We start from the raw sequence: 15,322 nt of genomic DNA, 5'->3' as shown, positions 1-15,322 counted from the left end.
ACTCATACATTTTCTATGCTACACGGGAAAGCATAGAAACGTGGATATGATTTTGGGGTTAGAAGACGAGAGGGGAAGTACAGATTCACCTTCTTCTTCTTCTTCTTCACGAATGGGTCACCTAGGACCACACGGAATCAACATTTTTTCGGCCTTCTTTTTTTGCCCCTGGCCTATAGCACTCCAGCCGATCGGGTTCATCATGTCCGTCAACATTTACCCTTGACCGATTTGACAAGTGCCGTCCACCCTTTTTCTACGAATGTTCATGACGAGTCTCTTCCTACAAAGCAAGTACTTCTGTCAATTCTTCCTTTTGTACCTCATTTATGTATGTACTGTATATACTGAATTGTATGGAGGTTTTGTGCTCATTTTTCGTTCTTCAGTGATTGTGCACGTCTCCGGTTCTTCAACCATGCCGATCGTGTGGGTTCCCTTTCTTATTCCTGAAATCCCTGTGTTGAATGATGTGTATTTCGTTTCAATCTTGTTGATTTGGCGATCCTAATTCAGTGAGGTCTTTCTCTAATAATTTGTACCACTTTGGTCTAGTGACCTTGTTTTGTAGAAATTTGTGAATTTGATGTGAAAGTCTGTTAGAGTTCATTCATTCCAAATGCCCTGCAGATTGGATTTGTCACATTCGAATTGCATCTGTAATTTTGGAAATGTGCTTGTATTAGGTTTAGGGTAATGAGTTCTATTTATGATTCTTGGTTCTAAGATTTTTCTCATGATTTTTCGTTCTTTAATTTCTAATTGTTCCTTTAATTATAATGATAAAAGTAGTAGTAGCAGTAGCAGCAGAAGCCAGCCCTGTGGTGCCGCATTTATGTCTCTGCCTCTTATTTCTAGGTCCTGCGTTTGTTTTTAATGCCGTTTAAGAATTTTCATTCTGGACTGAGGAGTAGAATGGGGTTCACTTGATAGGAGATTTTTTCAAGCTACTAGTTAAAGGAAGAAAGTGCACAGTGAGAAGGTGATGCTACTGATGTAGTGTACATAGACGAACAGTGGTTGCCATGTCACACTTTTATAGACCCTCCAAAATAAGAAGTGGAAGTTCACAAATTTGGGCAACCAAAGAAGTGGGCTCTACTATGGGAGCTGAAGTGTTATCATCTGAGAGTAAACCATCCAGGATGGATAGATGTAAAATTGTTCTGATTTTATTTAAAGTTTCTCTTTCACTCTTCATCTGGTGCCATCTCCTTGTAGAAGGTTAACAACTGATGAGATGTTGTGCATAAATATCATTATCCTCTGTGTACGACCTGTGTTTATAAAGTGTTGCCATGTTGTTGTTTTTTGTCAGTTATAAAGTGAATTTTGTCTTATTTCTTACAGAATTTGTCCCCCACATGGATCGCCTTTTTGACGAGAATGTGCTGCTGGGGAAGGGTTGGACTACACACGAGTCCTTACGGCCCCTGGCCTATAGCACTCTAGCCGATCTGGTTCATCATGTCCGTCAACATTTACCCTTGACCGACTTGGCAAGAGCCGTCCATCTTTTTTCTATGAATGTTCACGACGAGTCTCTTCCTACAAAGTAGGTACTTCTGCCAATTCTTCCTTTTGTACCTCATTTACATATGTATATAGTGAATTGTCTGGAGGATTTTCCTAGTACTGTGTTCCCTACCAGCATTGCAATTAGGAAGTAATTTCTAAATTATGTGGTCATTTAGCATGTAGAATTGTATTAATGTTTGTTCACTGCAATTTGTTATACTTTAAGATATTACATGTGTTTTTTCACATATCTTTCTGTGTGAATGAAAGCTCTCTGTGGTTCCTTGGGTACATTTTGAGGAGCGATGGGCAACATTTGAAAAATAATATTTTACAAGGCAAAGTAGAAGGCAGAACTCCTTGAAAATGAACAGCAAGTAGATGGTTTAATCAAGTAAAGAAGATCACCAACCAGCTAGAAGACTGCGATGGGTGGTGACATCTTATGAGCGTTGTCAGATGAAGGAAACAAAGGAACAAGGTCATGACATTTAGGATACTAAAATTTTGCATGTCAGTCAGTCATCGCTGATCTGTATTTAGGGCTGTTGCCGAGTGACAGATTCTTTATCAGTTATTTACGTAGTCTTTTCTTAAATGATTTCAAAGAATTTGAATATTAATGAACATTTCCCTTGGTAAATTATTCCATTTCCTAAATCCTCTGCTTATAACTGAATATTTACCTCAGTATTCCCTATGATTTTCAACTTTATCTTTTTATGATCTTTCTTACCTTTAAAAGCTCCATTCACTGGACAAGTTGGCCGTGCGGTTAGAGGCGCGCGGCTGTGAGCTTGCATCCGGGAGATGGTGGGTTCGAATTCCACTGTTGGCAGCTCTGAAGATGGTTTTCTGTGGTTTCCCATTTTCACACCAGGCAAATGCTGGGGTTGTACCTTAAGTAAGGCCACTTCCAACTCCTAGGCCTTTCCTATCCCATCGTCGCCATAAGACCCATCTGTCGGTGTGATGTAAAGCCAGTAGGAAAAAAAAAAAAAGTTAAAAAAAGAAAAGAAAAAAGCTCCATTCAAGATTATTCGTCTACTTATGTCATTCTACACCATTGCGCTTAGTCGAGTTGTTTCATCTTGTTACTACCCAAGTCTTTCCAGCCCAAAGTTTATAACATTTTCGTAACACAACTCTTTTATCGGAAATTACTCCTAACGAATCGTACTGCTTCCTTTTGTATCTTTTACAGTTCTTGTATCAAGTAATCCTGGTGAAGGTGCCATTGGGGTCTTACCAGATGCATATGCACCCTTCCCTTTACATTCTTACTACAACCCCTAAATACCGTCATAACCATGTGCAGAGATGTGTAACTTATTTGCAAGCTCGTTATCCCAATGGAGTTCTTTCCTTATATTATCAGCTAGGTACTTACAGTAATCCCTGTGAGGCATTTTCAATCCATCAACACGGTAATTAAAACTGAGAGGCCTTTTCCTCTTGTTGAAATTTACAAACTGTTTACTATCATACCATTGTCTGCTGTCTGTCTTGTCAAGGTCTTTTTGCAGAGTCTCAAAATCCAATAACTTATTTCCTACTGTATAACATCATCTGCAGAAAGTCTTCTCTGTGGTTCCAGTTCTTTACTCATTATTTATATTCATAACAAAATATCAAGGTACCATGGTACTGCCTTGCTTGACCGCCCTCTTAATCTTCACAGGATCAGATAATGCTTCACGTACTCTTAATTTTCTCAGTTCATGCATTTATAGCAATAATTATTACTTTGATTTACAACATACATAATCACCTATCATTACTTTCTTTGCCTTTAGTGTCATGATATGTTCTCGCCCTGCCACCCAGTTTTGGGCTGGTTATGGTCTTGCACAGCTCTGGAGTGCTGTTTCCACAGGGCTTATAGGATAAGGCAGCCTGCTCTTTACTAGCCTTGACTAACTTCTGGCACCAAAATATGCCGCACATTATTAGTAATTTCAACAAAATTATCAAGGACTTCAATCTTTTTTGAACTTACTGAAATCTAACTAATTTCTTTTGTGGGTTTCAGTTAAGATATATTTATGCGTTTTCTTTTCTTCTCGTAGTATCCAGACGATGTCGTGTAAACTATTGCTGAACCTGGTGGATTGCATCAGACAGAGAAGTGAAATGGAGAATGGTAATGGTAGAGAATTGTTACTCAGAATGCTCGAGGTGTTTGTCCTCAAGTTCAAGACCATTTCCAAGATTCAGCTTCCTGTGTTAATGAACAGATGGTGAGTATACGGTTACTTTGTAAAATATATTGATAATGTCAGTGCAGGAAAAAGAATAAAACTGTTTCATTTCTTTAGGCAAATATCTTTGAAAATCAGTTCAATAATGTAAATGTTTTGAATATACATTTATGTTAAAAAGGAGTACATGTTTGTGATGAAAATTAATGTTGATGCCTGGTTATTGCCCAATATTATTTTGAGGATGCAAAGTATTCACTTAATGCAAACACTGTGAGGATGTTCTTCCTCCATTTCATTAATATATACAGAAGTTTACTTTCTTGTAGAATTGGAACTTTATTTTGTTTAGGTATATTCCTCTTCAACCATTCCCATTTTCAGACCCCATACAAGGTAGAGTAGTGTACCGAAACATGTTTGGATGTTTGAAGTGGTGTGCCACTCGTTAGCTTGGGAGGAGCCCGATACTTACAGCGAGTTAGGAAAATAAAATGTGCGTTATTGGAATCACTGTAACTTTGTAAATTTTGGGAATTTTGTGTACTCTTCTCTTGCACTCTTTTTACTGATCATTTTTTTTTTTTTAGAGGCTTTCTTTGGAATCCTCTCCTTTTGCATTCATATCAAGTTTCCAAGCCACCGAGCTCGATAGCTGCAGTTGCTTAAGTGCGGCCAGTATCCAGTATTCGAGAGATAGTGGGATCGAACCCCACTGTCGGCAGCCCTGAAGATGTTTTTCCATGGTTTCCCATTTTCACACCAGGCTGTACCTTAAATAAGGCCACGGCCACTTCCTTCCCACTTCTGGCCCTTTCCTGTCTCATCGTCGCCATAAGACCTATCGGTGTTGGTGCAACGTAAAGCATCTTGTATTAAAAAAAAGTTTCCAAGCCATCTTAGCTCTGCTCTATCATTTCTAACATGAAGTTGGAAATAGGAAAGAATAACAGAGAAGCATAATTTCTTCTGAAATTTAGGTCTGGTTATCACTGTTCTGTAAGGAATGTTTCTGTGGAATTGATAACATTGAGTAAACATAATTTTTCCTAGCCAGCTCCTGTCAAAATTCTTATTCTTATTAAATAACTTTATTCATCAGTTGTGTGTCCTTCATTTCCTCTGTTGATATGTAGGCTCCTTTTCTCCTATTTTTTAAATTCTGTGTTGCTAATACTTTAATCATGCTAATCTTTTTTGTCTCCTCCCTTCACCTATGTTTATCCAGCTTTCTTTTTATACTACACATCCTACATCAGGATCGAAGACCTGTCCTCATGGCCTCTTGATGAGTGTTGATGCTACTCGGTTTTTAATTTTTCATGTCGTCCTGTCTTCTTTCTATTGCTCCCTCATCCAACGCTGACCTGTCGTGGTGTGTATCAGAATGTCCCTGAAATTCTTTTGTGTGTGCGTATTCTCACCACTTCCCATTTTCTGACCTCACTCAGTAGCATGTGTGGAACCTGCTACTTACAGTGATTGGAATGTAAAATGTACAATATTGGAACCACTGTAACTCTGTTGTTTGAGCACATTTGCTCACAATATTTTGGTACAATGTAATTCACTCCCTCTCTACTTTACAAAATACCTTTGAACCACGTGAGTAGATTCACCTTATCAGTGAAATCTGGAGGCACCTGTTACACATGTATGTGACTCAGCGGAAGCATCAGTCTGAGAGGGGGTTCACATAACAGGTGTACACACAGTATGAAAATATGACACCGACACAAGCTTCCGCTTCAATTGCTACCACTGTACTGTGTACGGTGAACAATCTGGTGACGAATGAACGTTATTAGTAACGTCTAAATTGAAACCTTCATTATTGGTAAAGTCTTCCTCGTGAACAGCGGAGATTTTCTTCTGAAGACGCAGAGCAAAATTCTCTGCAAAATGTAAAGAATTTCACCTTATTTCCTTGACACGGCATAAGCCCAAAAAGCCTTTGTCTTGTCTTTAAGTACGGGCCGTGAAAGCATCAATGGTAACAAATTTGACATAGTTCACAATCCCAACAACAAATGGTGGTGTAATGCGGAAGCAGCGCAGAGGTACGACACTCCACATCTGCCAAAGTTTGGCGCATGCTGTACTAGCATGGTATTCCACGCTGTCGGGTTAATGATAAGAGAAGGAGATCCAATCCGATTATCATTGTTGTTGTTGTTATAATCTTCGAGAGATGACATTACTGCTGCAGGCTGCCCAAAGGATGGTTGGATCCTCAGCAGATCTATCATCAACTTTGATAGTAAGTGTAGGTATCACTGAAGAGGCATAGTAGGAAAGTGTGGAGTGAGTTAGATTCCCGTTGCATTCATCACTGAGACAGCACAAATCAACCAACCCTATGAGTGTCACTTTCACATCATTGATATGGGTGCGGAGGGAATCGAGTTACTGTCATTCCTCATACCTTTCTTTGGACAGAACCAATTTTCTCTTCTGATTTCAGTAAACAGACAATGGGAAATTCAACAGCGGTGTCTACAGTCCTTAATGCCAACAGCGTAACAACTGTAGCAAAGTTGAACAACCAACCTGCACAAACGGCTAATCAGAATCCACCATTCACACCTCTCATAAACACTCCTGGCACCTCAGCGCCTGGGCAGGAAGGAAATGTGGGTACTACAGCAGCATCACTTCCAGGAACACCAGACCGAAACCGTCAAATTCTGATGGGGACCACCAGCTTGCCATTGGACTCTCCTCAAGGTTGGTACCCGATCATGTTATTGTAGATAGTGGCAAACATCTTCTACTTCATCGATTTTCTGACTCCCTGTCAGGTATTGAAATGGAGTAACTACTTCCATTTCTACCTCTTGTTCTCTCTGAACTCAGTCTGCCAGTGTTCACCTTTCCTCTTGTGTGCTTGCTTCTTCTACCATACCCACCTTTCCGTTGGTTTACGCCTAGGTCTTGTTCTCTTGAAAGGCATCAGATGTGAAGTTCTCAGTAAATATCTATGAAATGCCTACTTTGCAATTCCTTGACATTTTTCTTCAATATGAATCCTATTCTAGGGAAACTAATACCAGATTTCTTAAGTTTTGCTTCTCTAGAAAAACAAAAAGTAACAATACATACTGTATTATAAAAAATCTCCTATGACTGGCCTCTGCAGACTTCTTTTTGTTTAACGGTTCATCATGAATGTTGCGACACATGTACTGTATTTTCTTGCATAATTAACTGTTCAAACCAGTTCGACATGTGCGTGTACGGACCTGCAAAATATAAACCAGGAGCAGTTTTACGTATAGCTGTACGGACTAGGCTAGCAATGTTTTGGATGTACATCTGCATGCCATCTGTTGATTGCCAACGTGAACTTTTAGCACGGCCCGCAGCACAGGGTATCATTCTATGCAGGGGAGTATCTTCTACTGCAATACGGCATTTGTTGGCATAGAAAGAATTTGTTTCATCAACGTCGATCATTGTAAACATCATGGCGGTATCCTCACATGGTCTGTATTTATCTAATGCAGCTCTCGAACGCATACTGGGTGAAAGTAGTGATGAGAATTCTTTGAGTGTTAATTAGAGCATTAGTGATGATGATTATGCATAATAGGAAATTATGTGTGATGTAGATAACTATAGTAATATACGTGAATGCTCACCCGAGTGGTCATGGACACCTGTTGATTCGAATTTTATTCCAACAAGAAGGTAATTAGGCATTTTTTTTTTTACCTTGCATGCCAGGGTATGTAGGTACAACATCTGCATGATATGAACTGCATATCCATTTAATTTGAACAAAATCAGACAAGTTGTTTAGAAGTTATAGCAATGTTTGTGACAGGATGAAAAATTGTGATATTTTTCTAAAATTTATTACTGCTGTAGAGTAAATCTTGGCCAACTTTTAATACTGGCTTGAAGAGTTAACATGCTTTTCTGACGAAAAACACAGGCAAAAAATTTGGGTGCATTAATTATTCATGGAATTCAGATATACAAAAAATTTATTTACATTTAAAAGGTACATCAGACATATACAAAAAAAAAAATTCAACTTTTTCAGTTATCATCATCTGGGGTAAAATTATGGCATAAGTTTTCTTCTGAACAGTCAGATAGTGTAGGTCCTACACCAGGCAAGTTTAGTATAGACCCTGTATCAGGCCCAGTTGAACACGCGGGTTTGAACTATGGGCACTGGAATATATTTCTGCTAATGCGACACCTGACATGAAATAAATATGAATTAACTAAAGTAGTAATCACATACATAATAATGAATAAAATAAAAAAAATAAAAAAAAGAAGTGTTATCTTTTATAGGCTACTGTCTTCAATTTCGCTACCATCACTGCAGGAAGAATGGCTCCTGCAATCGCTGCTCATCAGTCTCCTCTATCATACTCGAGATTCTCGCTTTGTTGAAGGTCTTTTTGATCATCTTCAAAGACATATTGCAAGCACGCAATATCCACTCGCAAACGAGCTCCACCAGTTTCGATTCCGAATCTTTCCTTTTGGAATACGTTTGTGCACACTTTCCGATATTGAGCAGAACTGACAGTTTTTGCACACCTTCACTGGTTTATTCGTATTTAATCAAAACATGCAAGGGTTGAAATACTAATATCAGTCCTTCAGGTATCACCGCTAAATCGGTTTTCATGGTTTTGAATAATTTCTTAGTGTCTTCCGTCAGGTTGCCAAGGAAATTGTCCAACACGAGGAGGGCTGGACATCAAAATAGAGATCCCGCTTGATTTCCCTAAACCATTCATATCCAATGTTGTATGAGTGATGTGTGTGCCAGCAGCTGTTACAGCAAGCGATATAGTACTTCGTAGTTTCTCACTTCCAGTAGTGCACTCAGTAACTCACTTTCTGCTTCCCAATCACAAAATGATGACAATGACTTTTTGGTCAAAATCATACAGCATTCATTCGTCTGTCAATTTCCATCTTCTGAAATGTGTCTCTTTATATGAAGATTTTTTTTTTAAACCCTTAAATAATAATAATCCAGTGGCCTGAACTGCTGTGCCATATTGCAGACATTTTACTTTGAAGCCATTTAGGCTGCCTCCATGTCATTTACAATGTTCTATTTTACTCTAAGAGACTGCTATGAAATGGGAACTCTCTTGGGCATTCATGGGCTGAATTTTACCTTCGTTGGGTGAAAACATATGGGTCATCAGAAATTTTTTACATGCCGACATCATGTCATTTTGTGTGCTGAGTGGACACATTTCTGCTTGTAAGAAATCTGACTTCCTGTGCCAGGTTTGAATGTGGACCTTGCAGTCAGGAAGCAAACACTCTACCATTGATAAGAAATAAATTGACCTTTTCAATACAACATATCAAGTAAATAATAGTACATCAGTCTTGGGACTAGTTTCAGCTACTTAATGGCCATCTTCAGCCAAAATAAAAGTTAAACAGATCATGTGATAACTAAAACATATGTATGCAAGACAAAGGTTGCAAGAATAATTATAACATTAAAATACGTATAACAGAAATTATGGTTGTGATCTTCTTTACAAGTTATAAATCTCATTTTCCAACCGTATTGGAGTTCAGAGTATCAAATTATTATAATTAATGAACCACCTTTCCAATACACAAAATCCTTATATTTAGGATGAAACCATTTAATCACAAATTGGACATGTTTCACTCAACTTTGTGAGCAACATCAGCAATAGTTAACATAAATCATTGGTGGGTCAGGGCCCTGATCCTGGTGTATATCACAAAAGAATGTCTAATATACATTGATAAAAATATATAAATTTAACACTTTAAAAATAATCAATAAGATTATTTATGTCTATTAAAACAATTTTTTTAAAAAAATCATTCAGATTGTTTAAAATGTAAAACGGAATGGATGGCTTAAATGTTAAAAATAGTATATGGTAATTAGATGTTCTTAAAAATCGTTGTCCAACATATCTACGCTCGATTATATTAAGACTGTTTATGATAAAATCAGTTTTTCAAATCAGGGTGAGTTCTTATTATAGACTATGTTGCTGTTTTTTAAGAATAAACATGATGAGAAACGCTAAAATCGCACATGATGGTTGAAAAACGAGTTCACTGGTGGTAAAATGTCGTCTAGATCGGCGTAATTTAGCCTTTATGGGACTCCTTGCGTTGTAATTTCTTCTTGTCAAAATATGATGTCTTTAAGTTGAGTTAGGACCTCAGGCAGTGAAGTAAATCTAGAAGTCTTCTTCTACTTCCTGGGTACATTTCTGCTTATGCAAGTCGTTCACAGAGCCTCTTCCAATCTTCTGTTTCTTCCCACATTCTATCCTCCATCACTATCTGCCACTGTAGTCCTCTCCGATTTACCTCATCCTCCATCTGATCCCTCCATCTTGTTTTTGGTCTTCCAACTGGTCTTCCCATTGCAGAACTCTTCTTGGTAATCTTTCTTGTCCCATTCTTTTGATAGCCAGAATTAAGAATGAATAAACAAACAGAAAAGAAATTAAAAAAGGAGAAAAATTATTGATGAGTCTCACCTCTATAGTAAAATGTACAGTACATCTAATGTCTGATGTACTGTAGAACAAAACACTGACTTGCTAGAGGAAGCAGGCAATGGAAACAAAGGAGTAGATAGGGAGAGGAGTGGGGGGGGGGGATAATGAAGGGGAGGAAGGGAGGGCAATGAGGTCTGAAGGGAGATGAGAGGGAGAGAAGGGGTTTCTTAAAGTGTAGCTGAAGGATACGGAAAGAAAGACTGCCGCTGAGAGGGGAATTTAAAGCAATTATAAAAGAAAGCATTAATTTTTATCTGAGACATGATTACTAAAGATAGGAATTAAAAGGTCAAAAATAAAATGTTTGATTTCTCTGAAATTTCCTTTAGATTGAAGTTAGGATTGAAAAACTGTGCCTGCAACATTGTCTTTATCTTGTATACATATGTTTTATTAATCACATGATCTGTTAAATTTTTATTTTGGCTGAAGATGGCCACTAAGTGGCTGAAACTAGTCCCAAGACTGATGAAATATTTATTTTTCTTGATATATTGTATTGAAAAGGTGGACCCATTTGTCACTTTATTTATAATTGGACTTCAATATGGAACAAAAATGAAATTTATAGCTTTTAACTCTACCATTGATCCACAGAGGAAGCTATTAAAATCCTAAAATATCGCGCGGTCTTTGGGATTTGTAGATTTTATAATATGAGATCAAGAAAATGTTCTGAGTTGGTCCCCACTTTTGAAAGTAATTTATTTTTTTCTTTCAGCAGGAAGTTCGTCTCAGGCACCTAAAGAAGAGAAATCTCGGTTTGGCTTCCCAGCCAGTCAGACGTGTAATTACAGTGTTCCTGACTGTCGTAGTATGGTGAAGACCTTGGTTTGTGGTGTCAAGACTATTACATGGGGCTGTGCAGCCTGCAAGGTGAGCTACGTTTGGGGACGAGAGAGAGATTATTACAAGGCTGAGAAACTGAGAGAACTGTACTTCCTCCTTCCCCCTTATCTAGATCCTGTCGGGTCGGGGCATTTATGGCAGTATCCCACCTTTCTCTATCCTTCCACCATTCCTCTTCCATATTTTGGACCAGTCCAGGCTTCTTCTTCTTGCACTCCTCTTTACTGAATCGAACTACCTTGTTCTAGGTCTCCTTCTCACTCGCTTTACTTTGAACTTTTATCTCCATCATCTGTTTTGGTATTCTTTTCTCTTCCATCATCTTTACATGTCTAAACCATCTTACTCCTATCAATTCTCTCATTTATGTTTACCATTCCAACCTCCTTTCTCACAGCTTGGCTTCTGACTCTGTCTTTCATATTACACTTCATAGGTATTTAATTTCACCGGCTTGAATCCTATTTTCCTCCCTACTTGTTATTGTCCAGGTCTCAGTTGCATAGGTCAATATGGGTGCATAATACGAGAGCAAGTCAATAAATATCTGCAATTTTGCTCTAATTGTCTTTAGGTTACTCTTTTTTTTTTTTTTTTTTTTTTTTGCTTTACGTCGCACCGACACAGATAGGTCTTATGGCGACGATGGGACAGGAAAGGGCTAGGAGTGGGAAGGAAGCGGCCGTGGCCTTACTTAAGGTACAGCCCCAGCATTTGCCTGGTGTGAAAATGGGAAACCACGGAAAACCATCTTCAGGGCTGCCGACAGTGGGGTTCGAACCTACTATCTCCCGAATACTGGATACTGGCCGCACTTAAGTGACTGCAGCTATCGAGCTCGGTTTAGGTTACTCTATGGCGTTGCGTACTCACCAGCAGCTAGATGGCACCGTTGTCTACGTCTGTGGTAGGTTTCAGTGTTAACAGATCAGTACAGCTTGTGCTGTTGCGATGTAAAGATGGCCGTGCCCCGCTCTGTTTGCACCAAGGAAGAACAGTGTTCTTAATCCATTTTTTGTGGGCTGAGGACGTTCCAGGAGCGGAAATTCATGGAAGACTTTCAATACATTACGGGCACACTGTTCCTTCCGTTCCATGCCCTGACGTTTGCTCTCTAGTTCAAAGTTGTGAACCCATGTTTCATCTCTAGTGATGATCCGTTTCAGAAACGTTTCAACTTCATTAGCATGATGGTTCAGTAGGTGGTGACAGATTCTCACACGATTGCGGTTCCGCTCTTCATTTTGTTGTTTTGGAACCCATCTCGAAAAGACGTTGTGAAAGTTAAGCCTGTTATGCATGATTTCATATGCAGAGCCATGGCAAATGTGCATATGGTTTGCCACGTCATCAACAGTCACTCATCTGTTATTCAGGATCATACCACGCACTTGTTCAATATTGGCATCAGTTGCAGCTGCAGATGGATGCCCGGATCTCTCCTCATCCTTTACGCTTGTGCGACCCCTTTTGAACGGTTCAATCCACTGGTAAACACTTTGCTGTGTCAAAACATTGTCCCCGTATTGTGCTGAAAGTCTTCTATGAATTTCCGCTCCTGGTACACCCTCAGACCACAGAAAAACGGATTATGGAACGCTGGTGCAAACAGAGAACGGTGCAGCCATCTTTGGAAGTTTGTCTTACAATTTTTGGTAGTGAGACAAAGTCTCCCATAGTGCATTGGCACTGCTGGTGGTTACAATTAGCCTACGCAGTGGCCTCCATGGTGTGCACTAGCCAGCGTCTTGGTAGGTGTGCTAGGTACCAACTGATGAGCCCTGCCTAGCATACGGGGGCAAAACGCTGGCAACCAGGAATGAGTTAGCTGGAAAATTTGTAATGTCCAATAACAGACCATTTATATTGGTATTATAAATTTACTCATTCGGAACAAATATTTCAGAATCCCTCTGGGAATCAACATGTAAATTACAAGGTAGAACACAGTTACAATGAAAATACGTGATCTTGTCATACGCAATAACAATTCCATTTTAAAACCTACTTCTGAAATTTTGAACTTTGTGGAAGTGTTGAAGATGCTTGTTATTTAAAAGAGCCTAACATCTAGGTCATCGGCCCCTTTGTGAAAGTAGTCTCCTCCAGTCTTGCAAGTTATGTAGCAGGATCTATTAGTTTGGAAGATGAGGGTAGAGTTAGCATCCATAAACAAGGGAAATTATGAGTACTCTCTCCTTCTGCTCTAACCCCAACCGCAAGTCCTCCAGTCATTACTGATCTGCATTTAGGGCAGTTGCCCAGGTGGCAGATTCGCTATCTGTTGTTTTCCTAGCCTTTTCTTAAATTATTGCAAAGAAATTGGGAATTTATTGAACATCTCCTGTAGTAAATTATTCCAATCCCTAACTCCCCTTATTAAGAACTAATATTTGCCCCAATTTGTCCTTTGGAATTCCATCTTTATCTTCATATTGTGATCTTTCCTACTTTTATAGACACCACTCAAACTTCTACTAATATCATTCCACACCATCTCTCCACTGACGGCTCTTCCCCGTATCCCTGCCTCAACTTTGAAGATGGCGCTGTGATTCCACTGTGTAATGCACACTGGTACAGTGGTTGTCACACGTGCATTGTGTAGCACGTGAGAAACTATGATTTAGAAGTTAACATAATTTATCAGCTAAGGCTGTATGATTGTTGCACCCTTATATATATGTTATGCCGGCACATTCAGCAAGTTTTTTAAGGTCACAAGTCAGTAGAAAGTACCATTTTTACTGGAAATATCTTAGAATCAAGAGTCTTCAGCTTATGTGTGGTAATACTGCTTTACTTCTATCATGTATAAGAATTGGTCTTGTTTTATTCTTTTTCAGACATCCATCTCCGAGACTCATACACAGAGCAAAGTTTTCCAGCCAAAAGAAGTTCGTGTCTTCATCAGGCTGGTGAAGTGGGCTATGCAGGCTTTGGATATCTATTCCTTAAGTGTGAATCCCTTGTTACCAGGGATTATCATGCCCTCGGTACAAAGGAGTTCCTCCAACCAAACAGTACGATCCAAAGAAGAGAAGGAAGTGCTCGAACATTTTGCAGGAGTCGTAAGTGATTATTTAATCAACATTTCTGTTGCTAGGGATGTTCCCGACCATACTCTGCCTTCAATTTCATAGTCCTTCACTGAAATAGATTTCGACTTTCTCATCTCTCTGTGAGAATAAGCTTGTCCATGCGTATTGGATTGTATCAGAAAGCAAACCATAAACTTTGCACCATCTGGGGTTTGAATCCAATGCTGGCAAATGCTCTTCCGAAGGTGTTACTTTCTCCCACCTTTGTATAAAATACAGGAATAGTTTAACCCTCACCCCTCGTCTGTCGGGAGAGTTCCAACATTACGATATTCCCTTTCCGGTCGCATGGCATTGTATCGCCCACAAGTCTTCTGCCGTCTCTTAGCCGACAAAATACACGACAATGCTGTACTGTATTGCCATCTTTTGGTTCAGCGTGGAACTTTGTAAAATCCAGATACTACGAAGGTAATCCCAGAAATAAGGTCTAGTATTTTTTTTATAAATACATAGACCTGTTTATTTCTACAATGGTTTACATCATTTTACAGCTTGAACATGTAGCTATTTGTGTACATAATCACCATTTCGGTCAATGCATTTTTGTAGACGCTGTGACAGTTAATGTATGCCCATGTCATACCAGCTTGCCGCTATGTTGTTCAGGAAGTTGTGAACCTCATCTTTCACCTTGTCGTTGGTGCTGGACCCATCTTGCACACACCTTCTGGTATTTTAACTTTTTCGTTAAAATCCTGCGAGCGGCGCTACGGGAAACATCAGGAACCAAAATGCAGAGATCATCCAGGGTGATCCGCTGATCTTCACGCATGATTTGCTCAACCTTCACGACTGTCTCGATGGAAATTGACGGTCTCCCGCTCCTTTGTTCGTCGTGAATTTCAGTCCGACTGGCTGCAAACTTTTTGACATCCATGCACTTGGCGGTAACATCCAACGGGAGCTGCATTCTCAACGGCCGCCAAGCTAAGACCGAGTGCCTCAGAGTGGTGTGCGCATTTTTATGTGCGAGCGTGGGAAACACTCTTCACAATATTGTGACCAACAGTCACACGAACAGAGTTCTGTATTTATAAAAAAAAGTAGAACTTATTTTTGGGATTACCCTCGTATTTGACAGTCAGTCAAAATCTATTATTTAGAT

General features: G+C 39.3%; 1 protein-coding gene across 1 annotated transcript in view; it reads left to right on the top strand.

The window, feature by feature from the left end:
* Nipped-A (Transcription-associated protein Nipped-A) overlaps positions 1 to 15,322 on the top strand; it is a 347,371-nt gene that overhangs the window by 43,824 nt on the left and 288,225 nt on the right. Inside the window, exons 8-12 of the mRNA XM_067157840.2 lie at positions 1,351 to 1,555; positions 3,588 to 3,758; positions 6,184 to 6,446; positions 10,986 to 11,140; positions 13,960 to 14,184. Coding sequence (XP_067013941.2) covers positions 1,351 to 1,555; positions 3,588 to 3,758; positions 6,184 to 6,446; positions 10,986 to 11,140; positions 13,960 to 14,184 — 1,019 coding nt within the window. The remainder of the gene's footprint in view (positions 1 to 1,350; positions 1,556 to 3,587; positions 3,759 to 6,183; positions 6,447 to 10,985; positions 11,141 to 13,959; positions 14,185 to 15,322) is intronic.

Source organism: Anabrus simplex, chromosome 14, assembly GCF_040414725.1.
Source record: "Anabrus simplex isolate iqAnaSimp1 chromosome 14, ASM4041472v1, whole genome shotgun sequence".
In the NCBI taxonomy this organism is placed as follows: Eukaryota; Metazoa; Arthropoda; class Insecta; order Orthoptera; family Tettigoniidae; genus Anabrus; species Anabrus simplex.
This window is presented reverse-complemented; position numbering and strand designations above follow the sequence as displayed.